General features: G+C 55.6%; 2 protein-coding genes and 1 long non-coding RNA gene across 6 annotated transcripts in view; 1 reads left to right on the forward strand and 2 right to left on the reverse strand.

Moving 5' to 3' along the window:
• The window catches only part of ABTB2 (ankyrin repeat and BTB domain containing 2), a gene marked incomplete at its 3' end in the record, with an annotated part of 170,468 nt that extends 157,785 nt beyond the window's left edge, over window positions 1-12,683 (forward strand). Inside the window, exons 8-17 of one of the 2 annotated variants that reach the window (XM_081062649.1) lie at window positions 848-944; window positions 1,176-1,311; window positions 3,286-3,515; window positions 4,847-5,025; window positions 5,432-5,537; window positions 5,725-5,827; window positions 6,335-6,425; window positions 9,018-9,086; window positions 9,715-9,828; window positions 11,071-12,683. In XM_081062649.1, coding sequence (XP_080918775.1) covers window positions 848-944; window positions 1,176-1,311; window positions 3,286-3,515; window positions 4,847-5,025; window positions 5,432-5,537; window positions 5,725-5,827; window positions 6,335-6,425; window positions 9,018-9,086; window positions 9,715-9,828; window positions 11,071-11,268 — 1,323 coding nt within the window. Of the gene's footprint in view, window positions 1-847; window positions 945-1,175; window positions 1,312-3,285; window positions 3,516-4,846; window positions 5,026-5,431; window positions 5,538-5,724; window positions 5,828-6,334; window positions 6,870-9,017; window positions 9,087-9,714; window positions 9,829-11,070 lie in introns of those variants that run through there. The other variant, XM_081062650.1, reaches the window with a different exon arrangement.
• Window positions 6,372-12,081, reverse strand: LOC308503325. Its single transcript, XR_013994184.1, has 3 exons — window positions 11,938-12,081; window positions 10,537-10,656; window positions 6,372-8,840 (listed from the first exon to the last, which is right to left on the reverse strand). It is a non-coding gene; the product is annotated as an uncharacterized lncRNA (long non-coding RNA).
• Window positions 12,316-25,162, reverse strand: part of NAT10 (N-acetyltransferase 10) — a 45,341-nt gene continuing 32,494 nt past the window's right edge. For all 3 annotated transcript variants that reach the window (XM_081062646.1, XM_081062648.1, XM_081062647.1), the window contains exons 22-32: window positions 24,401-24,497; window positions 24,211-24,321; window positions 23,117-23,289; window positions 22,506-22,625; window positions 22,031-22,129; window positions 21,527-21,600; window positions 20,397-20,480; window positions 15,773-17,784; window positions 14,029-14,137; window positions 13,101-13,300; window positions 12,316-12,557 (exon numbers count right to left, since the gene is read on the reverse strand). In XM_081062646.1, coding sequence (XP_080918772.1) covers window positions 17,673-17,784; window positions 20,397-20,480; window positions 21,527-21,600; window positions 22,031-22,129; window positions 22,506-22,625; window positions 23,117-23,289; window positions 24,211-24,321; window positions 24,401-24,497 — 870 coding nt within the window. In that variant the 3' untranslated portion in view covers window positions 12,316-12,557; window positions 13,101-13,300; window positions 14,029-14,137; window positions 15,773-17,672. The remainder of the gene's footprint in view (window positions 12,558-13,100; window positions 13,301-14,028; window positions 14,138-15,772; window positions 17,785-20,396; window positions 20,481-21,526; window positions 21,601-22,030; window positions 22,130-22,505; window positions 22,626-23,116; window positions 23,290-24,210; window positions 24,322-24,400; window positions 24,498-25,162) is intronic.

The following is a 25,162-nucleotide window of genomic DNA, read 5'->3' on the forward strand; positions in this document are numbered from 1 at the left end:
ACCCCTCCCACCTGGTCTCCAGGTGGGAGGCAGGCGGGGTTTCCCTGAGACTGCCAAGTACAGCCTCTGAGGAGGGTTTGGTCTCCAGAAACCTGGGAACGGTGGAAGGTGGCTCCCTCCAAAGCAGACGGTCAGGAAAGGTGAGATAAAGCTGAAAGTCACCTGGCCGAGTGGTGCAGGCACCACCCCTGCCCCAAGGCACAGCCAGCCTGTCTCAGCGGGAACTGCGTAGTATCTGTTAACCCTGCCCCATGTGTCCCCTGACAAAGCCTGCCTTTGCCAGAACAGGGAGAGGCCACCTGGTGTCCTACACAGCAAAGTTGTGCTACAGTCCGCCTCACATACTTCCCAGACGGGCAGCTCACAGAACCTCTGGGAGAACCCTAAATGCCACTAGTTATTGAACCCCTCCGGGGAGCTGAGCACCATTTCACTTAATCCCCAGCAATGCTGCAAACGCTCTCCCCATTTTGGCTTGGAGAGTTAGAGTGCCTCCCCCACCACCTCTGCTGTCTCCCAGAGCCTCAGTTTCCCCCAGAGAACTGGAGGGTGATGCTATTCTGCTCATCTGCATGAGTTCTTAGGAAGGTTACTGCGGACACAGCTCAGAGGTCCCCATAGTTTAGGGGCTTGGGCCAAGGCCACGAGAGTAGAGGTGAAGATTCTAGAAACTTGGAACTGTGAGGGTAACCTGGATTTCTAAAGTTCTGATTCCTTGGCTGCCTGGATGTGGTGAGTCTTGGCCACACGTCCAGAGGGAATGAAAGGTCCGTCCCACAAAGCTTCTGGATACACACGCTCCAGACACTTCTGCCATTCTTAAGTGTCCTTCTCTGTGCCCTGACAGTTACTGCTGGACGCTGGGGCCCATGTGGAGGGCTCAGCAGTGAATGGCGGTGAGGACAGCTACGCGGAGACGCCCCTGCAGCTTGCCTCTGCAGCTGGTAGGTGCCATGCTGCCCTGCCCAGCAAGAGACCCCCACTGCCCTACGGCTCTATCTGCCCCTCCCCACTTGTCACCCACCCTGGCTGGGCCAGTAGCTAGACATTTGGCCTTGAAAGCCCTCCTTCTGGGCCCCTAGGGACCCACGTCACCCAACCGTCAGTCTGTGCTGAGCGCAATACCCACGCAGATCTCAACAGAGGGAAGCAGCCTCAATCGCCTTGTTTTTTAGGGAACTACGAGCTGGTCAGCTTGTTGCTGAGCCGAGGCGCTGACCCTCTCCTCAGCATGCTCGAAGCCAACGGCATGGCGTCCTCCCTCCACGAGGACATGAACTGCTTCAGCCACTCTGCTGCCCATGGCCACAGGTACCCAGCTGGGGTTCCTGCCCGCTGTGACGTGGGGGCACCAAACAGGTCTCAGGAGCCTGGATTCCCCAGTGGGGAGCAGGAAAGCTTCACCTGGAGATCTTTCCAGACATGGGGGAGACGGGGGTGGCTATGCGTGAGCCAGCCAGAAAGGAGATCCAGGTCCCCAACCAGCAAGGGACCCCCAAAGTTGGAGGCCCGAAGACACTGGGTAGCAAGCAGGTCACGCAGAGAGCCCCCACAGCTGATTCCAGACAGCCCAGGGACTGGAGCCTGGGACTCCTGACTCTCAGAGCAGGCCCTCCATTTCCCTAAAGACTCTGCTCTGCAACCGCCCCCAGGCCTGCCTCAGGGCCACATCCATTCCATGCCTGATGGTGGTTCTGTGGTGCGGGAGTGGCTCCAGGTTCTTCCATACAGCATATGGCTCAGCCATGAAGGCTGCAGGCGGCTCCGCGGGAAATCCCATCCCGCTCCAGGAGCAGATGGTGGGCCTTGCTTTGTGGGGGCCCAGCCTACCCAGGGGTGTGACGGGACAGCAGCAGGCTGAGACCAGAGCCATTAGGCAGCTTGGAGAGCAGAGACAGAGAGGAGGTTATTAGAAGGCAGAGAAAGGCAGGTGGACACCTTCCCTTTCCGAACACTGTGCTCAAAGCCAGGCTGTGCCCTTGCTGTGGTCCCCTCCCCAGAATGCTTTTCCTCCACACCTGCTGCCGACCTGGCCCCCCATACGCACCCACCTAAACCAACCTCGCCCTCAGCTGCCATCTTGCACATCACCCTACCCAGCACTGCCCAGCACCCTGTATTCCCCCCACTCCCGTGTCTTTCCTTCATGGAAATTGCCTGTCTGCTCACCTGCTCCTCTCTCTCTGTGTGTGACACGGAATTCCTGGGACAGGCACGGAGTCTAGCTTACCTTCACATTCCAGTGCCCAGCACACACTAGGTGCCCTGTACTTGCTGAGCTAAGCGACAGCTGGCCCAGCCCTTGGGGATGACCCTGGTCCTTCAAGGGGTCTCTGGGCCATGAGCTGGCTGCCTGGCACAGCCTGGCACAGCCATCATGGAATGGAGAGGGGAGCATGAAGAGGGCAGGCAGGGCGGCTAGGAGCAGGGTCAGCCTCCAGGTGACCTGTGGACCTGCCTCTGCTGCAGTTATCGTGTCCCAAGCCGCAGGATGTGAAAGAATGAGCCTAAGGCTTCAAGCTAGAAGTCTTGGGCCTGCACTCCTGCCAAGTGTGACCTTAAGCAAGATGTACGCGTCACCTATAACTGGTGATGGTCATGAGATCAGAGTTCAGGGCAACAGTCCATGGGAACATGCTCTGTAAGGTCTCAATGCTGCACACGCGTATATATGAATGGATTCTATTAGGTTGGTGCAAAAGTAACTGCAGTTTTGGCAGTCATTTTTAACCTTTTTAACCGCAGTTACTTTTGCACCAAGCCAATGTATAACATTCATCTTCACTTCCCATCCCTCGTATTAATGGAAGGGAGTGAGTCTCAGACATGTGCTGTGTTTCGGACACTTGTGCGTGGGTGAAGCTGGCTGCTGTTTCAGAGGACTGCTGTGTATCAGGCTCTGCATTCGGTGCTGTCACAGTGGCCCATTAACCCGGGAGAGGGGGATCTGATGCCGTGTCCTACAGACGAGCAGTCAGGGCTCAGAGAGATGCGGCAGCCTATTTGAGCTCACACAGCCCGGACGGCAGAGCCTCCTTGGCCCAGAGCCCACGACTTCTCGGCAGTACAGATGGCACGAGGGAGGGGTCTCCAGCACACTCCCTGCCTCACCCAGGTGTCTGGACCCCTGGCCCAGCCTGCCAGGAGGGGAAGACCATGAGCCCTTTGTGCTGCAGAAGTCCCAGCGCAGGCCCTCTGGGCCACGGGGTGCTGGGCGGCAGCTCGGTGGGTCCCGGCCACGGTGGGGATCTCAGGCACCGCCGTCCTTTGTCCCTTGGCCCCCAGGAATGTCCTGAGGAAGCTCCTGACGCAGCCACAACAGGCCAAGGCAGACGTGCTGTCTCTGGAGGAGATCCTGGCCGAGGGCGTGGAGGAAAGCGACGCATCCAGCCAGGGCAGCGGCAGTGAGGGGCCCGTGCGGCTGAGCCGGACCCGCACGAAAGCTCTGCAGGAGGCCATGTACTACAGCGCCGAGCACGGCTACGTGGACATCACCATGGAGCTGAGGGCGCTGGGTGAGGCCCCGGGGCGCGCATGTGCAGACACCCATTCTGCTGCTTGTCCGCAGCCAGGGAGGGCCGGGCCCGCAGGGCAGACCGGCCACAAGGCCGCTGAGCACAGGGCAGGGCTCAGCCTACCCAGGCCTGCACAGGTGGCCGGGACAGGAGGCAGATGCCCGGAGCCTCGGGCATCCTCAGTGGTACCCGTCCCGAGGCCATCGCCCCAGCCCTCGTCCTCAGACCCTCCACGCTCCCTGTTGGAGTGTTGCTGCCCCTGCCCTGGTCACAGCCCTGGAAAGTGTATCACTGGGAGTCCTTAGCATTGGGAGTCCTTTCCGGTCCCTCGGCCAACCTTTCCCTCTTTGGGCCTGCAAGTCTGTAGACTTCTCTCCTCCGGGGAGGCTGGTCAGACAGACCTGGTGAGGTTGCAGCTGGGCCACGTTCGCTGGCACTGGGGATCGTCACCTAAGGATGTGATGTCATCATGTGCAGCACAGGCCCAGTGCCGGCTCACCGAGAGCGTGCTGGGCACGATGGCAGCGTTGTCACTGTCATGGGGACACCACACACATGCCCAGCACGAGGCCCAGGGAGCGGCCCACACGGCCCTCTCGCAGCCAGCCGGCCTCGGTGTTCTTCCCTGGAGGATGGGCTATCACTCCCCCCTACCGTCAGCACACTACGGATGCTGACCCCGCCTGCGTAGTGTCCCAAGTGGGCAGGGGGTGGGGGATGATACTGTCTAATTACCAGGAACACTGCTGGGTTTGTCATGACCTTCACACAGTTGTTTTCCTCTGTGGCCCCATGACACTCCAGGGAGCTGGTAAACAGCAATTATGTCCCACTGGGTGTGACCTGTGACCCGGGCGCTAGTAAAAGCCTGTGATAAGAGAGGGTCTGTCTCAGGCTGCTAGACGGGTGGGGCCTACGTCCTGCATGCTTTCTGGGCGTCCGAGTCCACCTGGCCACACTTATAATTAGTGAATCTTCCCCAGTAAGTAATTCCAGGGCTCAACAAGCAATGCGGCCACTGTGGCCCCAGATGAGCTGTAGATTTTCAGAACCGGGCTCCCTGGCTTGGGCTAGAGCCATTTCTCCACCTCATGTGATGGGGACCTGGAATCCCCTGACCCCTCAGGGAGGCCTGTCAGGGAAAATGAACGCTTTCCTTACGGCTACCCTGAGAGGGTGTTCCGCACGCAGGAATGGAGTACGGGGTAGGGAGGGGTGCTCTTGGCGCCGCAGACATCGGTCTCAGCCCGAGAGCCTGCCACAGGATGGGTTGCCACGGGGTGGGCTCTGCCGAGGGGAATGACTGCTGGCCCGTCCCCTGCCTGGCGCAGGTGTCCCCTGGAAGCTGCACGTGTGGATCGAGTCCCTGAGGACCTCCTTCTCCCAGTCCCGGTACTCGGTGGTGCAGAGTCTCCTGCGGGACTTCGGCTCCATCAAGGAGGACGAGTACAGCGAGGAGCTGGTGACCGAGGGCTTACAGCTCATGTTCGACATCCTCAAGACCAGCAAGGTGAGTGTCCCCAGGCAGGCCCCACCCCAAGCTCCAAAGCCGCGTCCCAGCGCCCACTGACGTGCCCCAGACCACAGGACAGACGCAGACTGACACAGGCAGGCAGACGCGGGAACTCCCCACGCACCGGTGGACGCCCACCCCACACCGCCTTGCACTGCCTGGCCGCAGAGGGCAGAGGCCGTGCACGTGTCAGGGCTGGGGCCTGGCCAGAAGGCAATGTAGGGAGTCAGTGATGAAGGAACAGGCACCTCTTGCCAAGCCAGATCCAGGAGGAACGAGACAGCGGCTGCTCTAATCCTGCCCGGGACTTTTGAAATCAGCCTGCCGTATCTTCAGCTGTAAACAGACGGCCGCAGCAGGCGGCGGGCGAGCTAACAGGCCCTCTCTCTGCCTCTCCCCACAGAACGACTCTGTCATCCAGCAGCTGGCTGCCATCTTCACCCACTGCTATGGCAGCAGCCCCGTCCCCAGCATCCCAGAGATTCGGAAGACGCTGCCGGCCAGACTAGGTGAAGGCCTGCCCCCGCCCTCCCAGCCACACAAACGTCCCAGATCTCCCTCTTTGTCCTCCACTCCCACTTCCAGGTGCCAAGGCCCTGGCCTCAGTTTCTCTTCTTCACCTTTGTACCCCAGCCTCACACCCCCGGCAGTGGGCCCCTCAGTCATTTCCCTTCTCTCTCCCCGCTTTTGGCACAGATCCTCACTTTTTGAACAACAAGGAGATGTCGGACGTGACCTTCCTCGTGGAAGGAAAGCTGTTTTATGCACATAAAGTCCTGCTGGTGACAGCGTCTAACAGGTAGGCAGCCTCGGATAACAGTGCCAGCCCCCAGAGGGCAGATGTGAGGTGACAGACGTGCTGGGGAAGCCTTGGGCTGGGCTCCCCCTGCAGCCTGTGCCCCGCAGGGCGCATCACAGAGCAAGAGCCTCCCTTCCCCACCCCCCTCCGCAGGGGCACGAGGCAGTGACAGTAGGGAGGGGACCCACAGTTCTCCAAGAGAGCACTGAGGTTAGATTCTTTCTGGTCAAACTATTGCCTTTCATTATTAGAACATATAAATATTCTGGAATGAAGAGTCACTTTTCTGGCTCCAGGTGTCAAGGTCATTCATATGGGGGCAGCGGGGACAGAAGGGGTCCTGGCCCAGCTGTCAGCCCAAGGTGATGTAAAATGTCACTCACTGAGAATTATCTGGGGAGCGTGGCAGTAATTTTTAAAGTGCTCCATCTCGCAGTGAGTGATGGGTGGTGCCGTCGCCACACAGTGATGGAATAAGACCTGCCTTGTTTCACCTCCTTGCTCCAGGTTCAAGACGCTGATGACCAATAAATCAGAACAAGATGGAGATAACAGCAAAACCATTGAGATCAGTGATATGAAGTACCACATTTTTCAGGTGTGTGTGTCTCGTTTTGGGGGGAATGCCTCCTGCCCCAGTAGCCCCACCCTGGCTTTGTCCATCTGGGATGTGGGGGGCAGTTGTGAGTTGGTCATCATCTGCCACTCCATCCCCAATGCCTTCTGGGTCCTGCTGAATCAGCGGTCCGGTCCGAGCATCCAGGTTTTCCCAGGCAAAATCCCACCCCATGGTGGGGTTGTAGCTTCAGAGACCGTCCCACAGGTCTGGTGCTTTAACCACTGGATGAGGGATTGCACACAGCGAAAGACATGTAAGGACAGGTACACGCCACACACGCGAGTCCTCGTTCTTCAGGACTCCCTGCAGCAGACACTGCTGAGCGCCTGCTGGAAATGCAGAGCCTCAGGCCCCACAGGCCGTACCCCAGACGTCCTGCACTTGAACGACACCCCAGGTGGGGGCTGTGCACACAGGCTTTGAGAAGCACTGGTGTTGGTGCCTCACTCCTCCCAAGTATCAGACCCCAGCCACGCTGGCCAAGCAGAAAACACCATGATCCCATCCTGTTGTGGAAGACCCAGGGCAGGTCTTTTGGTCTCTGCGCTTTGGAGACCATCAGAGCTTGCATAATGGAAACGACAGGCTGGCCGCCAGGCGTGGCCGGCGAGGGCTGCAGGAGACAGGCGGGAGCCCCAGCCGACAGCTCCTTTCTGGGAAGTGGCAACTACAGGTCTCTAAGCTCTGCGGGGCTCTGGGATGCAGGGGTGACCCTTAGGGGCTGGGACAGGTTAAGAAGCAACGTGTGTGTGGGTCTAGGATCTGGCCCTGCACAGGACAGGCTAATGGGAGCGATCAGTCTCCCAGAAGCCACCACCTCAGTCTCTCTCTCATGTTCCCTTTAGTCATTGATTTAGCATTTGGTCATCTATGGGTGCTGTGGAGACAGCAGCACACAGGACAGCGAGCCTGTCCTCCAGGAGCAGGGCTGTGGAATAGGGTGATGGGTGCCATGCAGAAGCACTGGGGCAGCCGCTGACCCTACCTGGGGCCTTTCCGACAACAGCCCCACCAGCCCCACGAGGCAGATGCCCCCCGTCCTCCCCGGGGAGTGCCAGCCTGTGAACAATTCATCTACCTCTGCCTGCCTGCCAGCCAGCTCCCTCAGCAAGGCTCCCAGGGAGCAACCCCTATGCATTCAGGTGGCCTCAGGGCACCAGATGGCTGGGCCTTGCCACAGCAGCTCTCCAAGTGCAGCCGGAGGCCCCTCCAGACCAGGAAGGGGAGCGTCAGGCTGCAGCCTGTCTCCCAGCCCACACCCCTGGGCCCCATCTAGCTAAGGGGCTGCCCTGAGGCCATCCCTTAGCAAAGAATCCTGGGACATCCCACCTGCTCCATTCCCAGCCCTGGGCCAGGGGCTTTTGCCCTCGTAGTTCACAGCGGTCCTGCTGGTGCTGTGCTGGGCCCCAGCTCGGTGCCCAGCCTGATGGGGGGATGGAGGAGGAACCCAGGCGTGGGCCCACCACATGGAGACACGTGTATAGTAAGATCCTATGGTGACAGGAGCTCCAGCAGGGGCTGCAGAAAGCCCGTGGCAGCCTGCTCCTCTGTGGGGAGGCCTGACGTCTCCTGGGACTCGCTTCAGCCGATGAGCCTGACCAGGCCACCTCCCTGCTCCTCTCCCCTGAGTCTGGGCCTTCCCCTAGACCCTCTGGGGCCTCTTCCAGCCTGGGGACGCCATCCGAACAGCCTGACTGTGCCAGCTGGAGCTGTGTTTACTTACACACATGCCAGTTCCTTGCTGGGGCTGTTTCTTCAGCCAACCAGAGAGACACATTTTTCTTTTTCCAACTGGGAACTTCCCCAGGCTCCAGTGTGATGGCAGAGTTTGTAACTTAGACCTCAGCAGAATTGAATGTAGTCCCCCCCACCCCCCAATCCTGGGCTGCCTCCTTTGATGTCCTAAGACCCTCTGATCCTGACAGCCCCAGACAAGGCTGGGCCAGTCAGCCACGTGGCCTCTGACCCACACCTTGGCGGCTCTGTGCTTTCCTTCCGAGGGAGCAAATCCAGGAGGGAGTCACGATGTGGCTCTCACCTCCGCCTGGAGTCTTAGCACAGAGGAGAAAGCTGAGGCTGGCTTCTGAGGGGGGCCGGGTAGACTGCCGTCCCCTCAGAGCCCCACCTCCCAGCCCAAGATTTAGGATTTCAGTAAAAGGAGGAATGAGGAGTGTGGCTGGGGCCTGGTGTGCTGGCACGGCTCTGGGGAGGGAGGCAGGGGACTTGAGCCATGGTGGCTTCCCTCCGTGGGCCTCAGTCTCCCTCGCCGTGAATAGAATCTTCCCTCCTGGGCTCGCGGCTGTCATGAGGGTGAAGAGAAACCACTCCACGGAAGCTCACACACATAGGAAGTCAGGCGAGAGGATCTTGGGGCTGACTCCTAGAGGCTGCAGCCTAAGGAAAACACACACATTTGAGTCTCAGCCCGAGTGAGAGTTGGAGGGGCTGCTGACGAGGGCCAGAGGGCATGGCTGGGGCGCACTGGGGGGCAGCTGGAGTGGCACTCGGGGCCCGGTGAGGACGCGGGCACTGCGCGTCGTCCGTGATCACACGGGTCCTCTTGCCCTGCAGATGATGATGCAGTATCTGTACCACGGGGGCACGGAATCCATGGACATCCCCACGGCCGACGTCCTGGAGGTGAGCCTCTGGGGGCCCGCTGCTCCCGTCCCGTCTCCCCCTGCTCTCCAGGCCTGGGTCTCTCCAGCCTGAGACATCTGCCAGGTCTCAACCTCCCTCTTTGCATTTGGAGAGATGAGGAGGGAAAGAAGCTGGCCTGTGCGAGGACCTCCTGGCTCCCTGATGGCCCTTTCTCTGTGTGACAGGAAGGGCTGTTCTGAGACTGGGGAAGTGGGCACCACGAGCCTGATCTGGGCCACACCAGGGTTAGAAAGGGACCCCAGTGAGGACAGTAGGCCCAGGGGTATCAGAAGGCAGCTGGGCCTCCACTCAGCTTCTCACAGCTTAGAAAAGGGAACCGCTGCTGGGCTGTGTAGACGAAGCACGTAGCTTCTAGTTGAAGACCTCCTGAGGTCAGAAATCCCAGCGAGCATGTCACCTGTCCTGTGCCTCCTGCGTGTCCAGCAAATACCTAGCTGACCTAGAGCAGGAATAAATCAAGGCTCTCAGACTGGACCTGCTGGAGCAGGCAGGGCCCCGAGGGCTGGGAGGAAGCGGGGCACACAGCACAGGGCCGCTTCCTGTTCTGCGGTGCCCGGGCCGCAGGCCTGGCCCTGCACACCCAAGGCCGCCTCTGCCTCCCCACCAGCTGCTGTCGGCTGCCAGCCTGTTCCAGCTGGACGCCCTGCAGAGGCACTGCGAGATCCTGTGCTCCCAGACCCTCAGCGTGGAGAGTGCCGTGAACACCTACAAGTACGCCAAGGTGAGCACCCCAGTACTCGCCAGCCGCACCCCAACGCGTACTCTGCTCTGCCCAGGCTAGGCAATGCGGGCGGCTGGGCAGTGTTGCAAGGCAGTGTAGGGAGCTAAGGGAAGGTCAGTAACGCCTGCTGTAGGCTGCGGTCACCGCCGCCCAGTAGGGCAGCACATAGCTTGGGAGATGAGCTTTACAGCCAGGCAGAGCCCAGCTTCCACTTCCAGCGGTGCCACCAGGCTGTGGGACCTGGGGCAAATGGCTGAGCCTCTGAGTCAAATCCACTCCACAGGCTCTTGATTTTCTCCTCAACCTGTCCTCTTTCGTCTTCCCCATCGCAGTAAATGGTCTGGTCATCCGCTCAGCTGCTCAGATTCAAAACTTAGAGGAGTTATACTTGATTTTACAAAACTCCTCTCCTTACATTCTCCAAAGGTTTTCCACTGCTTGCAGACTAAATAAAATCCAACCGCTTATCGTGCTTTACAAGGGCCCTGGGAAGCTGCCCACATCTCCCCTTCCGATGCCCCCTCCCTTCACCCGGCCACGCAGCCTGTGTGTTTCTCAGCCGGTTCCTACTCCAGGACTCGCGTGGGAACCAGCCCTTCCCCCTGGGAAAGCTCCTTCCCAAGCTCCTCACCAGGCCAGCCGACCCCGCAGGCCTCCCAAAAGTCACCTGCCCCTTTCCTTATGGCACTGACCACTGTCCGTGGTTACCTTGCTTGTTTGGTTCCTTGGCGTCTCTCTCCCCTAAGCTAACGTCAGCTCTAGAACACTGCAGCAACCTTGACCTTGGTAGCTGGCGCCCAGGCCTGGCCCAGTGTGGGCACTCTGTATCTGTGGAGTTAAAGTGGTTATGGAGCACCTACCACGTGGACACTCACATGCTGGGTGCTGGACACTGGTGGTGGACAGCCCGTCCCTGCCCTTAGCAAGGACGCTTCTAATCCAATGGGGGTGACTGCCATTCGACACGCCACCCCCTGTGGGTCACAGGCAAAGACAACAATGGGGCCGAGAATAAGACTTCAGTGACGTTCCTGGTGGCACAGCTGGGATTTGAACCTACGTCAGTCCAACCTGACTGAGGTGCTTAGGGAAGGAATTCAGACAAGGGGCAGGTGGCCTCAAGCTGCAGACGGCATGCCGCCCCCAGGCCGAGGCTTCAGCTACTGCCCCATGGGTAATAGCTTGAGGGGGCCGTGCTAGGCTGTGGTCTCACCCCTCTCCCTGCCCCCCTCTCCCCCCCAGATCCACAACGCCCCAGAACTGGCCCTGTTCTGTGAGGGCTTCTTCCTCAAGCACATGAAGGCGCTGCTCGAGCAAGAGTCCTTCCGGCAGCTGATCTACGGGCGCAGCAGCAAGGTGCAGGGCCTGGACCCGCTGCAGGACCTGCAGAGCACGCTGGCCGAGCGCATGCACTCTGTCTACGTCACCTCGCGCGTGTGAGGCGGGCGGGCGACCGCGGGCGTGGGAAAGGCTGGGAGCACGTGCTGCTGGGTGGCCTGGCCCAGCGCGTAGCCAGGGCTCACTGCGCAGTTTCCCTCTCCTTCCCCGGACATCTCGGTGTCGCTCGGTCCTTGGACCGGCAGAGGTGCCCTGCGCCCCGTCACTGGGCAGCCCGACCCTCAACCCCTTGGCCCCAGGGCTATTTGCTCGCAGGAGTGGGCAAAGGGCAGCTGTGGCCAAAAGATGCCGCACGCCCCCAGTACCATTTGCACCTTGAGGGCTGCCGTGCACTCACCTGTGTCCGCCCCTTCTCCCTCCTGGAGGTCAGCAGCGCATCCTGCTTCACCTCTGCTCCAAACCTCTTCTGACGGAGCCCTCCCAGCTCTAACCACCCCACTCCTCCGGCCTCAGGAAGCTCAGACTGTCCCAATAGGGGCTTGGGGGGCGTCCTTATGAATGTATATTCTGGGCACCTGGCCGTCTCATTCAAAGCTCGCCTTTTTCCTCAGTGTCATGTTGGAAAGGCCACCCACTTATTCCCCACGGCCGTGCCTCTGACAGGCTCGACGCTGGCCTGTAGGGGCCTGGGGCGTCCCGCACAGGGGATCACTGTGCCCCATTTTCTTGGTGTCTGGCCCTTACAGGGGGCCTCCTTCGGGGCCCACCCACCTGCTCAGTTAGTGGTAGAAGGCAGTTCCCCAGCCGCTGCCTTCGGAGCTCTCAGTCTGAGCCACAGGTGGCAGGAGGTGCATGGAGTCCGTGGAGGAGCCTGGTAACCTCAGCTTTTGTTGCTGCTGCTGGTTTTAGGGGCCACTGTAAAGGGGTCAAGTCTAAAACCCCAGGCCTCTGTGGGGGTCAGGAAGCAGAGCCCTAAATGTCCCCTCGGGTCTAATTTCTCAAGTGAAAGAGTCCTTTCATTTGGACTGGGAAGTGGGGTACACACTTCTCACTGGGAACTGAGGGTCTTAGGGAACTAAGGGATGGGCACTGGTGGCAGGGAAGGGCGGGGAGGAAGGGACCTTCTGCTGCTCCCCTTCTCCTACTTGCCTGACGTCTGCAGGCTCTCGTGCAGTGGAGACACAGCGCCAGGCCTGGACCTTGTCGTATTTATGGACCAGACACTGGGGGTGCATTCTAGACAGCTTGCTCTGGGTGTAGCCTTCTTCAGCTGTCTGGCCGCACCTTAGAAACTATTTATTCACCAAATGCCCCGGGCATTTCAGGCAGTGTCACATTAGTCACCTTGAAAAGCCCCCAGGCTGGAAAATATTTTCAACTAGCTGCTTGACCTGGATGTACAAAGAAATAGGTGTTATTTTATTGCTGTAATATTGTATGATACTGTAACTATACATAATGTCGTCACATTGTAAATGTACTATGGTTTTAATAACAATAAACACTTGTTAACAGTCCCTTAGCCTCATCACTTCTGGTAGAGGGTTGCTCAGACTTCGGAGGTGGGAGAAGCCCATTTAGGATCAGGGAGAGAACGCAGAGCCGATTCCGCGATTACTTGGGGCTCCTGTCTCAGAGAGAAGGGACCCGCTCAAAGCTGTGCTGGGGCCAGGCCCCACTCGCTTCACCTAGGACCTGAGCCTGGATTCGACCCTCGCCAACTCTGTGGCAGGGAGCAAGTACTTCCTTTGCTGGGCCTTAGTTTTCCTCTTGTGGAATGAGGGAGCTGATAATCTAAAATAGTTCCCGTTGGATAAGCACTTACATACCATTGAGCGGGACAGAAAAGGTGTTTGCGTGCAGGGACCCAAGCCTGATGACAGGAATGCCAGCTGTCAGGAGCTTTTCTGATGTTCCCTGAACCCAGGACATACCTTTCCCCCGAGCCCTGCTGTGGGAGCTGTTGGCGGAGGCACCCTCATAGCTGTTCGCAAACCCTTGCAACAGTCCAACCTGTGTGGCCCAGTGAGGTGGGGGCAGGGCCTTCTCCATCCATGTCTGGCCTGGTGACAAGCATCTGTTCCTCGGTGTCTGCTGCCTCCAGGATCTGCTGAGCCTGAGCTGGCTGTGCCACCTGGTAATGGAGAAAGGACAGTGAGCCGACTCAGACCCAAAGGTTTTCCAGACCCAGTTATAGTTCGTTTTAGGTGCAAAGTCCGGGGTTTCTGCCTGTGGCAGGAAGAGAAATTGCTAAGGTCCCTGGGAATGCCGATCAGAGTGGCTGTAGTTCAGTGAGAGGCCACGACTCAGGACTTGGGAGACATGGAGACCTCATGGGTTCAGTACAGGGAAAGGCCTGTTGCTCAGCTTTGCCAGGTGGGGCCGAGGTGGGGCAGCTTGAGACCCAGCCTGGGGCACTGGCAGAGGTGAGGAGAGGGCCCTGATGGACCTAAGGCGCCCTCTGGGGGCCACAGGGAGAAGGCGTGCCCCTCAGCACCACCCTCCTGGCAGAGGCTGTGAAGGAGGCTGAGGGGGTTGTCCCCCCCCAGCCCTTGCCATCTGCAGGGGTCTGTGTCCACGCCCCCCACACATTCCCCCACCCATGCAGGACGTGCCTCAGTGAATTTTACCCACTCTAAAAGGCAAGATCTAGTTGCGAGCTGACTCCAGGTAGGGCTCAGCAATGTCTTTTTTTGAGGGGGAGGAGGGCAGAAAGTTAAAGGGAAGGCAATATGAGGGATGGGACCCCTATGAGTGTGTGTGTAGCAGAAACACACTTATGCGAGCACTTAATAAGGAAAAAATCAGGCATCCTTCCAGGGGCTAGGAGAACTATAAAGGAAATGGGGGTGGTCACCTTACCTTAACCTGGTGGCCGGGCCTCCTCTTGGGGGCCGCCCTCGGAGCATGGGGGTCCGGTTCTTCTCCAGCTGCCTGCTTCAGGCTATCAGTCACCAAAGGCAGGCTGGGGCTGGGGGGAAGAAAGTGACCTTCTCCTGAGCAGGAGCCCCTGGGAAACAAGGGGCTTGAAAGCATCGCTTCTCTACTGGAGGGATTTCATTCTACTGCAGTTGTCCCGCGGGCAATGATAAGCTGGAGCGTTTGCTGCTGGAGCCTGCGCCTTGCCTCCAAAGGAAAGCCCCTCCAGATGTGAGGCTGCCCCGTCTGACCTGGGCCCCTGAGGCTAACACTGAGACTGCCTCCCTCTACGGGGGCCCGGCCCCGACTTTCCCTCACCTGGTATTTCCCTTTTCCTTTCTGCTCCCAACGTTACCTGATGCCAGCAAGTGCCAGGGTCATCACAGCTTTCTCAACAGAACCACCTAAAGCACCAAGGGAACGTCTCAGGCCTTTTTCTTTTCTGTTGCCCCCACCCCTTTACAGGAGCCACACATTTCAACTTTAACCAATTGTTTATAGAATTAAGGGCACCCTGTTCTCCCCAGTCTGGACTGAACCGCCTACTGAGGCCTGAGGGGATGCCAGCCCCACCCCCTCCTCCAGGCCTGCGGGCTGGCTGCTGGTATAATGGCCTCAGATAGTCTACATTTTTCCAAGGTGACCGTCACTTATTTCCTCCTTGCCTCAACAGCCCCCTTTGTGTGGTCTCCTGGTCACTCAGGAGGCCTCTGGGACCGCCTGCTGGGCCAGATGAGCGGTGGAAGCACTGCAGCAGGCAGCCTTAGCTGCCTCCGGCTTTGGGGATGGAGAACATCTAGAATCTTCTCTGTTCAGGCTCCTTTAGCCCCTTCTTGCCCTGTCCTGGTGACAGCATTCATAGCCAACCTAGCTGAATTCATTGCACAAGTGAGATTTTCTGAGACAGCTGAACTTTACAGATGTCATCTGTCTGGGGGCCAGATGGTGAGGTTTGGGGGAGGCGTGCTTTCTCAGGTTTGGAGGAGAGCCCAAGATCATAGCCATGAAGTACAGAGACCTGTTTAGGAACATACACTTTGCAAATAAAAGGGCCAGGACTGGACACAGTAGGCAAAATGCTGGCTTCCTTTTTGTGTGTAGAGGGAAAGCCGTCTCTGTGAAAGAAAGGCCCTTGTCGGAAGACGCAGAGCCTGACAGGTCTGACTGCAAAATGCATGCCCCTTGCTGCCTGAGTGGGACTCTGCCAGCACAGGTCGTGGTTTTACGACAAAGCTGGTCCTTACTCAGCACGGCAGCACTGGCAGATAATCTGCAGGTGCCGTCACACCGGCGCGCCACAGACCCCAGAGACTGTGAGCACTTTCTGTCAGCCAGACTTCTCGGCAATTCCTGTTCTACTCCACTCACCCTCACTGCGGCCTTGAGGTAGGTGCTGTCGTTTACAGACGTGGGCGTGGAAGTGGTGGGCCCAGGGTCACAGTGAGGGTCAGGGCAGAGCCAGTGTCAAAGCCAGGCAGTCTGGCTTCAGAGCACCTGTCCCTGCAGAGGACAGGTCTGGGGGCTAGGGAAGCCGAGCAAGGTTCGGACAGTTGGGCCCCCACACCTGTGGGACGACATGGCGGGAGTGTTTCAGGATACCATTCAGCTCTCCCCATTTGAGATTTTGACTGGCTTCTGGCCACTCTCCTAAAAACATCCTCTTTGAAAAGCAGGCTCAGGAACTCACCTGAAAAAAATTGATCAGAAATTTTCATCTCCCCTCAGCCAACTTTCCTGCCGACTTTCACAGGGGGTCTTCAGACAGGAAGTTGCAGAGCCAGGAAACAAAAGCCCCCTATGCCTGTGGGCGCAGGCGCAGGGGACAGGCTGCTCTTCTCCCCGTGGGCATGAGTTCCAGTGAGTGTGTGTTTAATCCTTTTTGGTCCAGAAGCTCTCCTCTCCTTTCCCGTCCATGTGTTAGACTTCTAGGAATCAGGTTAATCAGGGCTGAGGCAAGGATCTGTGTGGACTTACAGAAGACCAGTCCTTCTAAAGCAGGGCTGTCCAAACTTTTTTCAACGTTTTTTACCAAGGGCCATATGCGGTAAAATACACAAACAGTCGGGCCACTCACTTGAGGTGAAGTACGTATTGCCTCACCTGGTTTATTTAAGTAAACTAAATATATTTTTGGAATTTGCTGCGGGCCAATTAAAAATGGATTGTGGGCTGCAGTTGGCCCATGGGCCCACGGGCCGCAGTTTGGACACCCCTGGTCTAAAGCCTATGAAAACCCAAAGCACATCAGTAACCAAGAAAACCACATGAGTTTTTCAGATAAAAAGAAAGAGTAGAAGTTGAAGACTGACGCAGCCAGGGCGTTGCGAACGATTGCCACCCACTGACAGACACCCGGTGGCAGGGAGAAAGGCAGATCCGAACACCACCACAATGGAGCTGACTTCCACCTTGAGGTTTTCTTGCACTTGGTGACATGTGTAAGGAACCGCCCTACAGAACCAGCAGAGGACCTTCGGGGTCAAGGTTTCAGTAACACGGCATCGGATTTAGGTCTGGAAAGTAGACACCACCAAACAAACACCAACGTAGGTGTGAGGCCACCACGTAATTTGTCTCCAACAGACGGAACGGACCAAACCACCTGACAGGAGTGACGGAGGAAAAGAGGCACAGCTAGTTGGCTCCCAGGCACCACACCAAGTCCCTCGATGACCACCGCGGGCGCTGGCCAGTGCCAGCACTTCTCCCACAGGACCCAGGGTTGGTTAAGCCCTGGCCTCACTGCCCAACCTCAGTCTCGATTCCAACAGTCTCCAAAGCCCACCTGGCAGCCAAGGTCCACCAGAAGAAATAGCACAAGATGCAGCTTCCACCTATGTGGAGTCACTGAGCACCCACAGGCAGCTGGTCTTTCCAGGATGTTATTTATTAAAAATAGATCCTCTCTCCTTCCCTCACCTCTGCTAGCAAGAGGGTCTTGCCCAACATTTTTTCCCCACACGCATGAAATAAGTTTTGGGGATTCAAATGTCATCCTTCCTAACTTAAGAGCTTGGGTTTTCCTGGGCCCCTGGGGCAGCGGCCGCCGGAGCCAGCAGTGGAATCGTGCACAGCGGTGCAAATCCCAGTGTACCTCACAGCAGCCTGCCATGGCCATGTGACGGCAGGAGGCTCCGGCCACTCCAGGCCTCAGGCAGTTTGGACAAGAGGTCCCAGCAGTGTCCCCAGTTGGGACAGTGTCCCAGCAGCAGCCCCCTGAGCACCACCAGAAAGCTGTACACTTAACTGTGAGAAGGGACAAGAGTCAGAGTGGCTTCCACACATGTGAGAAGGAACCAAAAAACCTGGGCCCAAAGGAAATGAACTTCTGGGAAAGGAAGGCCAGGATGAGGGCAGGAGAGGGATCCTTGGAAGGCAGCGGTTTGCCCAACCATCGAGGTCCAAGCAGACTTATTCAGAAGCGACTTTGCTTTAAGCCAGCCGCGGTCCATGGCCAGCTTCCAGGTTTGATGGGGGCGCTTGTTGCTTTTAACAGAGCAAGGCCACGGCCCAGTCCAGACAGAGGCAGTCCAGAAAGTCCGGGTATCTCCTTACGAGTCAGCCACTGATGCCCGAGCTTCTCTTCACTATTTCTTTCGCTTCAGTTTCATGTCTTTTTTGTTCTTCATATCTCTGTTTTTCTTCAACTTTTTGTTCTGTTTGGATTCTTGTTTGGCTTCCAACTTCCTTTTCTTGTCACTGGAGGAAAAAACAGCAGTAGATAAAATAAAACATGCACAGATCTAAGCCCTTTCAGACTGCTCTGCTTTGTCTGAAAAAGGGATGCCACCATCTGAAACAATGTAAGAATACTCGGTTAGACACAAGCGTTCTCGGCAAGCCTATGAGCGTGCACGCACTGTGCTGGAGGCCGCGGCGACACCACAGCGACCCAGGGCCTGCCCCGACTGAGCTCCTAGTCTGTGGAGCAACAAAGCCACATTTTAACACCTGAAGTCTGACTTCTGTATGTTCCCCTCTCCTGAGACCTCAAGAAAAAACTAAGACATCACAAGGAAGACTCCCTCCTATCACTCACTACTCAGGATTACCCTGGAAACCAGACATATTATCCCACTGACTCCAAGGACAGTCCCTAATACAAAGCATGAGACTCCCAAGCAAATCCAACAATACTTTCTGTCTGATGCGCTGTTGTTATTTTATTTTTTCCTAAACAGGAAGAAAGCCCAAAGGAACAGGAACTCAGGTTACACATTTTTAGCAGGCCAATGGATTCCTCATTGATAGATTAGCACAAGAATCACTCAGTTTATGGCCACCTTCCTTCTCCCTCATAGACTAAAGAGTCTCTCCAGTGACATTTTGCCCTGGGAACAAACACCTCCCTATGAAGAGTAAACACTTCCATTCAGGGGCCATTGGCATCACCTGAATGAAGTGACCTCTCAGGAAAATAAAGAAAAAAGAAAGAAAAGTAAGGCCTCCAAGAATAATGAATGTATAATGAAATCAGTATTTTTACCTCCCAAAGTAAAAACTTCCCGTGTACTCCGAGCCCTCCAGCGCGTGAGCTACCACGTGGATGGCGAGCTAATTCATTCAGGAGGGTCCTCACTGGCAGTGAGAGCCAAATGAACCACAGGAGAGGCTAAGCTCTGTAAGTGTGGGACCAGACCTTCCCCACACCAAGTATCTGTGCCAGTCAAAGCCACCGCACTCAAGCTCCAGCCATCCATGTGCTACATCTGCCATACTATCCAAACCAGAACTTAGGACACACTGGCCATGGGCTTTGGTGCCATGTCAGAGCGCAGCTGGGACATGAGGCCGACACTGACGCTGGGACTCCAGACACCAGTGATGGATGGAGACTGCAGCAGAGAACATCTGATTTCTGGGACCTACGGTTCCTAGAGTCACAAGATGTCCTCTTTCCTAATGTTTCCAAAATAAGCTCTTCAGGAGACCTGTCGGTGACTATGGCAATACCGAGAACTCATGCTCCCCACCAACCTCTAAACCAGCTATGGAAGCCTCATCTCCAGAGCCCCAGGGCCTCTGCAGGCCTCTCTCTCCTCAGCAGAAACCCCAGTGAAGGTTTCAGCCCAGGAACCATGTTTATGTACAAATGCAGCTTTCTGCAGAGAAGCTGCTTGGAGCAAAGATTTTCAAAGAGTGGTCCAGAGACTCCTGGACTGTCCAAGACCCTTCCAGGTGGTTGGTCCCCAAGGTCAAACTACAGAGGGTGCCAAAAAAATGTATACACATTTTAAGAACGAAAAAAACTGTACTAAAATTGCAATACTCAAAAAGATGAATACAAGTCATGTTTGACTTCTGCAATTACAAGAGGTGCTCACAGTGGTTCCCATCAGTGTAATTTTAATACAGTTCTTTTCCTTTCTTAAAATGTGTATACATTTTTTTGGCACCCTTTGTATTTCTATAATAATACTAATATATTATTTGCCTTTTCCAGTTCTATTCTCTCACAATTGTTCAGTTTTCCAAAGGCTATAAGACGTGTGATAGCACAAAAAATTGAATGCAGAATTCAGCTGCTTTCTATTAAGCCAGATATTAAAGAATTTTACAAAAATGTAAATGTAAAACAATGCACTTTTCTTACTAAAATTTTTATGGGAAAAAAGGGTATTTTTAAAAACAAAAAACTTGTGAGTCCATTTATTGGACCATTAATTCTGAATGAACAAATTTCTTAAAATTTCTCAGTATTTAACTTCTAACATGGGAAATATGACTAATGTTAATATGACATAAATGAAAGCCCTTTGGGGTCCCTAAATAATTTTTATGCAATAAAGGAACTCTAAGACCCCGAACTTTGAGAATTGCTGGTTTAGAGGAAGGAGAGTGCACCAGGTGTACTATGGGGGTTGCAGTGGACAAACCTGGTCCTGATTCTGCCTCTGCCTCTTACTTGATGTACGCTTCTTGGGAAATTACTTAACACTTTCAAGCCCTGGTTACTTCATCTTTAAAGCAGTGATAGTAATAAAACAGCCATCAGCCACCACATGTCGTCCGGAGGGTGAAGGGGACACTGCACTGCAGCCCACAGGAAGTACTCAGTCACTGGCAGTTCTGGGACTGTTTCCTCAAGCCCATCCTCTGTGTGTCTGGGGAACACAGGAATGCTGAGACCCAGGCCTAAGACATGGCCCTGCCTGATCCGTAGGAGACATGTTATAAAAGTAGCGACCCTCCCAGGAAAGAACTACGATTTTTCTCTCAAGGCTTTTGGTCCAACCTCCCGTTTCCTAATGCAAGTTACCAGAGAAGCAGAGAGGCGAGAAAGCCTCTCTTGTCAGATGCTAGGCCCTCACCTTTTCAGGCTGACGATCGAAGCATGCTGCCCGGCTTTGTTTAAAACCTCATTCCACTCTTCATCATCCCCACGGATTACGTACCTAAAAATCAGAAGGGAAGTATCAGGGCCTGCTTGAAGGAAAAGGGGACTGCTTCAGAGAAACTAAGGAGAGGGACAACGTTCTTCTCACACACGTGCTGTCACGAAAGCCAGGCAGAGCTGCATCAGCGTTTGAGCAGCCGAGAGAACAGACGTGCAGTAGGGTCAAGCGACGCGGAGCCAGCTCCACAGGACAGGACCTTCACTGGGGCAAGGATGGCGCCAGGCCTGCCAGCAGGGGTCAGTGACAGGACACTCCTGCACAGGAGGCAGCTGCACAGCTTCTCCCACCTGACTCTCCTTCACTGCCCACCAAATAGCCTCCTATCACCACCATCTTCTTGCTCCCTGCTACCTCCAAACACACCCTGGAACTGTGCCCCTGCCCGTTCCACCTTGCCCCACTTCTCGGGATCCAGCAGTCCTGGCAAGTCAAGGTCTTGATATTGCAAAGCTGAGGGCAGAGCTTGAAACCCTGCCCAGGGACCTCCTGGCCACTCCATCTGCCGTGTCCGACAACATCAGTAATGATCAGAGAGGCACAAAGGCCACTCATTGTGGAGTTGCTATTCACATCAGTCCGCAGAGTGGGTAACACCGTTACAGCTGAAGATGAAAGCGGACCAGGGTTCCTGGTACACAGAGGGTTCCGAGCCAGGGGCTTTGTTAGATTATTTGTTGCAGTAGAATCCTTTCTTCAAACAGATTCACGTGCAAAAGCCAAACAGAAAAGTGACCACTGAAAGTGGATACTCATTGACCAACACCCCCCTTCCTAGGGACCTGAGGCATGACATGGAACCCTAGGGATCTCGGGAACACGATTTGAAAGTCAACGTGGCAGAGCTGCTCTGGGAAAACAAGTCCTCCGAAATTATGCAAATACTGAATGAGGAGGTTTTTAGCTATTAGTGCTTCTAAAAGTGATCCCATGAACACAGCTTCCAGGGCCCTGGGGACCCGGGCATGAAGTAGAGACCTGCAAACACGGTCCGTGGGCCCTAGAGCCTTCCCTTCGCTTCCCACGAGCAGCAGAGGGGTCCTTACTGAGAGAGGTCCATGTTCTTCAGCTTCCCCACGTCTTTCTTGTGTTTCTCCTGGAATTCCTTCGCTGCTTCATCCTGCGGTCAAGGCCCCACAGAGAGCAGGTCAGAGGCAAGAGGGGACAAGTCACAGAGAAAGGTGAGGCAGCAGAATACCACCACGGTGAGTAGCTGTCTCCTGCTCCTCTGTGTACCGCCTACACCATTACGGGCAGCTCTCACTCAAGTGCATGTGGACATAAAACGTGCATTTTGAAGTCTAAAAGGACAAACGAGGCTCAGCACAGCAGCTGCTGACTGCTTGCACACGCCCCGCAGTGGCGGCAGCAGTCTGGGGCAGTGTGTGCTCGGCACACCCAGGACACGGACACGAGGGGAGCGCTGCTCGCCGCTCGCTCACACCTACAGCGCGTGGCACCACGAGCTCAGTGAGGGCAGAGGGCGCGTCCTAACGGGGATGGGGCCATTCCATGCATTCGGCATTCACAGGCCTTTCGCGGGGGCGTACCAGGTCATCACTCAGCGTCTTCAGCGTGGGCTCCATGACCACGTCCTTCACTGCCACCATCTGCTCCTCAATGGCCTTTTCCTCCACTTCATTAAATAGCTACAAAAGACAATAGCCGAGAAGCAGACGATGAGACAGGGGCAGGGACCCAGTCACTTGCTTCCAAGTCAATTAGTGCCAACTCTACATAGTTTAGAACATGTGTTCATAGTGAGAGTATAAAAACACAGACTGCACAGATATCAAATTTCAGCAGTGGTGCCTCTGGGAGAGAACAGGGAACATTAGATACAGCTGAAGCCCCCCATTTCTTCGGGGGCGGGGTGTGTGGTGTGTGTGTGTGTGTCTGTGTGTGTGTGTCTGTGTCTCCTGCAGCAAATATGGCCAAATGCTAACATCTATTCCTCCTGACGCAGGGAGTGGGTTGCTAGCATTATTCCCAGCAAACCAAAACCTTGCTCTCAGCCGAGGTTACCTTCACAACTTTCCGGATGATGCGGTTGAAAAGTCCCATCAACTGGCCCGAGGGCAGCTCAATCTCCTTTTCCAGCTGGTCCACAGACTTATGCTGCAGGCCAATCCCCAAGAGAAGAGCCTGGAGGATGGAAGACCTGCTGGAGTGACCGCTGGCACCAGCCTTGACCCATTAAAATGGCACTGGGAACCAAAGTTACTCTTCTGACCACAGCCATCTAGTACAAAACACCGACTGGCACTGCACATTTAGGAATCTTCTCTTTCATCCTTACGGAAAACTACCAAGAAACCTCCCTCTTCCTAGAATCCCCAAACTAACTTATCCTGGCAAACAGCTGCTTCACGGCTACATTACAACAATTCGGGGTGCTCCTGGACCTCTACTAAGGTAAGGCAGGGTAGGAAGAATGTGGATTCAAACTGCAGGTCGTCCACTTATTAACTGTGTGGCCAGGCACATGACCAGACTTCAGAGCGCAAGAGTCCCCCCACCACTACCCAACCATGAGAAAGAACAAAATTACATCAACGCATCCAACCAACATCCAGCACACAAATCGCTCCACAAACCAAGCTTCTCTTCCAGCGCACGAGCTGCAGGGAACCTACCGACTGGGCAGCCGACAGGGCCAGGTCCCCCAGCTGGTTCAGGAAGTACATCCGGGAGATGGCTGGGATCATGTCCATGATCAGGTGATAATCAACCATGTTCCGTGAATACATTTCTAGCCTCTTCAGGTCATAGGGGAGAAAGAGTGCTTCCAGCTCCTCCCTGCATAGGGCTGTACACGGGATGGAGCCAGACAGGTCAGGGCAGCCCAATGCCCTCCCAGGGTCTGACGAGATTCCCAGGTAGCACACACCTAGTCCCCGGGTGGCACCTAACAGCCGCTCCTCCCCAGGACCTTCAGCCAGAGCAGAGCAGGACAGGAGTTACATACAAGTACCTGCCCGCCGACGTCACAAACCACCCAGGCAGCCCTGACCCTCCTGCAAAGGGGAGGCAGCTCTGGGCCATGCAGGGACAGGGACAACTGGCATGTGACCCTTGCTCAGAGTTCCACGCCAACCCATCAGTCCAAGGAAAGGCTCCCATGCCCAGGGTTAGAGAAATACAACATTCTTTCCCCAGCTTCACAGAAAGTGTGCACGCTCTGCCCAGCTCAAGGAACAGAGAGATTTCCGTCCAATGCAATTGGCAAAAAAAAAGTACACACACACGTATTTAGCAACAGAAAAAAAAAAAAAGCCCACAGCTGTTGATACAAATGATCCCTTACACATTTTTTGGTATTTTAAGTATTCAAACAGAATTTATATGCCCAAAGCACAGCCATGTGTTGGGGACACATTCTTATTATAATTTCACGGATGAGGAACCTGAGCCACAGAATTGAGCTAGTTACCCTAGACCACAGGATTTAAATCGGGTTCCATAATTGACTAGCTATGTGACCTTAATTGACATCTCGGAAGTCAAATCACATCCCCGAAGTCTTGTTATGAAGATAAAAGGTACTGTGTGTGACAGCGCGCCCCAGGCAGAACAGGGCCTGCTGAGCGGGAGGCGGTCAGCGGGAGACGTAGGCCTAAAACCTGTCTCTCAATTCCTAGTCCAGCCCTCCTCCTGGACCACGGCATCCGCCTCCTCCTTCCACACGAACGAGCCGCTAGCAGCCTCCGTGCCATCCCACCCCGCTCACCTGGCTGTGCAGGCTTCCCGATGTTCCTGTTCTGAATGATGTTCAGGGCCAGGGGAGGAGAGAAGGTGCTAAACTGGTAGGACAGCAGCGCCAGGAACCGCCTGCGGAAGTCTGGGGGTACAATCACACAGTCAGAGGCCTGGAGGCCTCCCGCCCGTCACCTCGCTGTCCCCCTTCCACTCAGTTTCACCTTTCCAAAAGGCCGCAAGCCAGGCTCCCTGGTCAGCTTCGTTCTCATCAGTCAGTGTCTTTAACATGATGCACGAGTGTTCTCCCGTCAGGTCATTCTGAAAACACAAATTCCTACCTGGCACCGAGCACCCCTTTTGTCAGCCACCGGTCACTGCCGAAGGGCAAGACTGCAGAATGAAGGCCCTTCCTTCTTCCCCAGCAGGAGACTCACACGGTCACGTGGCCTCATTTCCTACCCCGGGGCTTTCACAGACCATGTCACCCTGCAGCTTCCTGCAGGCAGCACGCATGGAGGAGGGATGTTCTCCCCGCAGAGCACAGCTGCTCTGCACCCGCGGAAGCGAGCCACTCGCGTCAAGTCGACTCTGGACTCAGTCATTACAGCGTAAACGCCACACGATCTCATCAATCGTGTTCGGTGCCTCACAGCAAAAACTTTACGTCCAACACCTAGAGTTCCCGTGCTAGCAACCAGTCTGCAAGTGCAGGCTTCTTTAGGTGCTAAAATAGTGACCACAGGTTTTTACATTTTTACTACATAACAACAAAGTCCCATACCATAAAAATATCTAATGGATTTCAACAGAAGAGCATTCGTGTAACAAAACGCCAGCACCAAGTCACAAACGAGCAGCACGAGATCACTGGGACACACTGAGGTTACGCTGAACTCAACCGTCTGCATTCTCCTTGCAGCCAACTGCCAAATTTATATCCCGGCCTCGACCTCTCAATTGGGAACCCTGGGATCCTGACTTTG

This window comes from Rhinolophus hipposideros (genome assembly GCF_964194185.1).
Source record: "Rhinolophus hipposideros genome assembly, chromosome: 10".
Taxonomy (NCBI): domain Eukaryota; kingdom Metazoa; phylum Chordata; class Mammalia; order Chiroptera; family Rhinolophidae; genus Rhinolophus; species Rhinolophus hipposideros.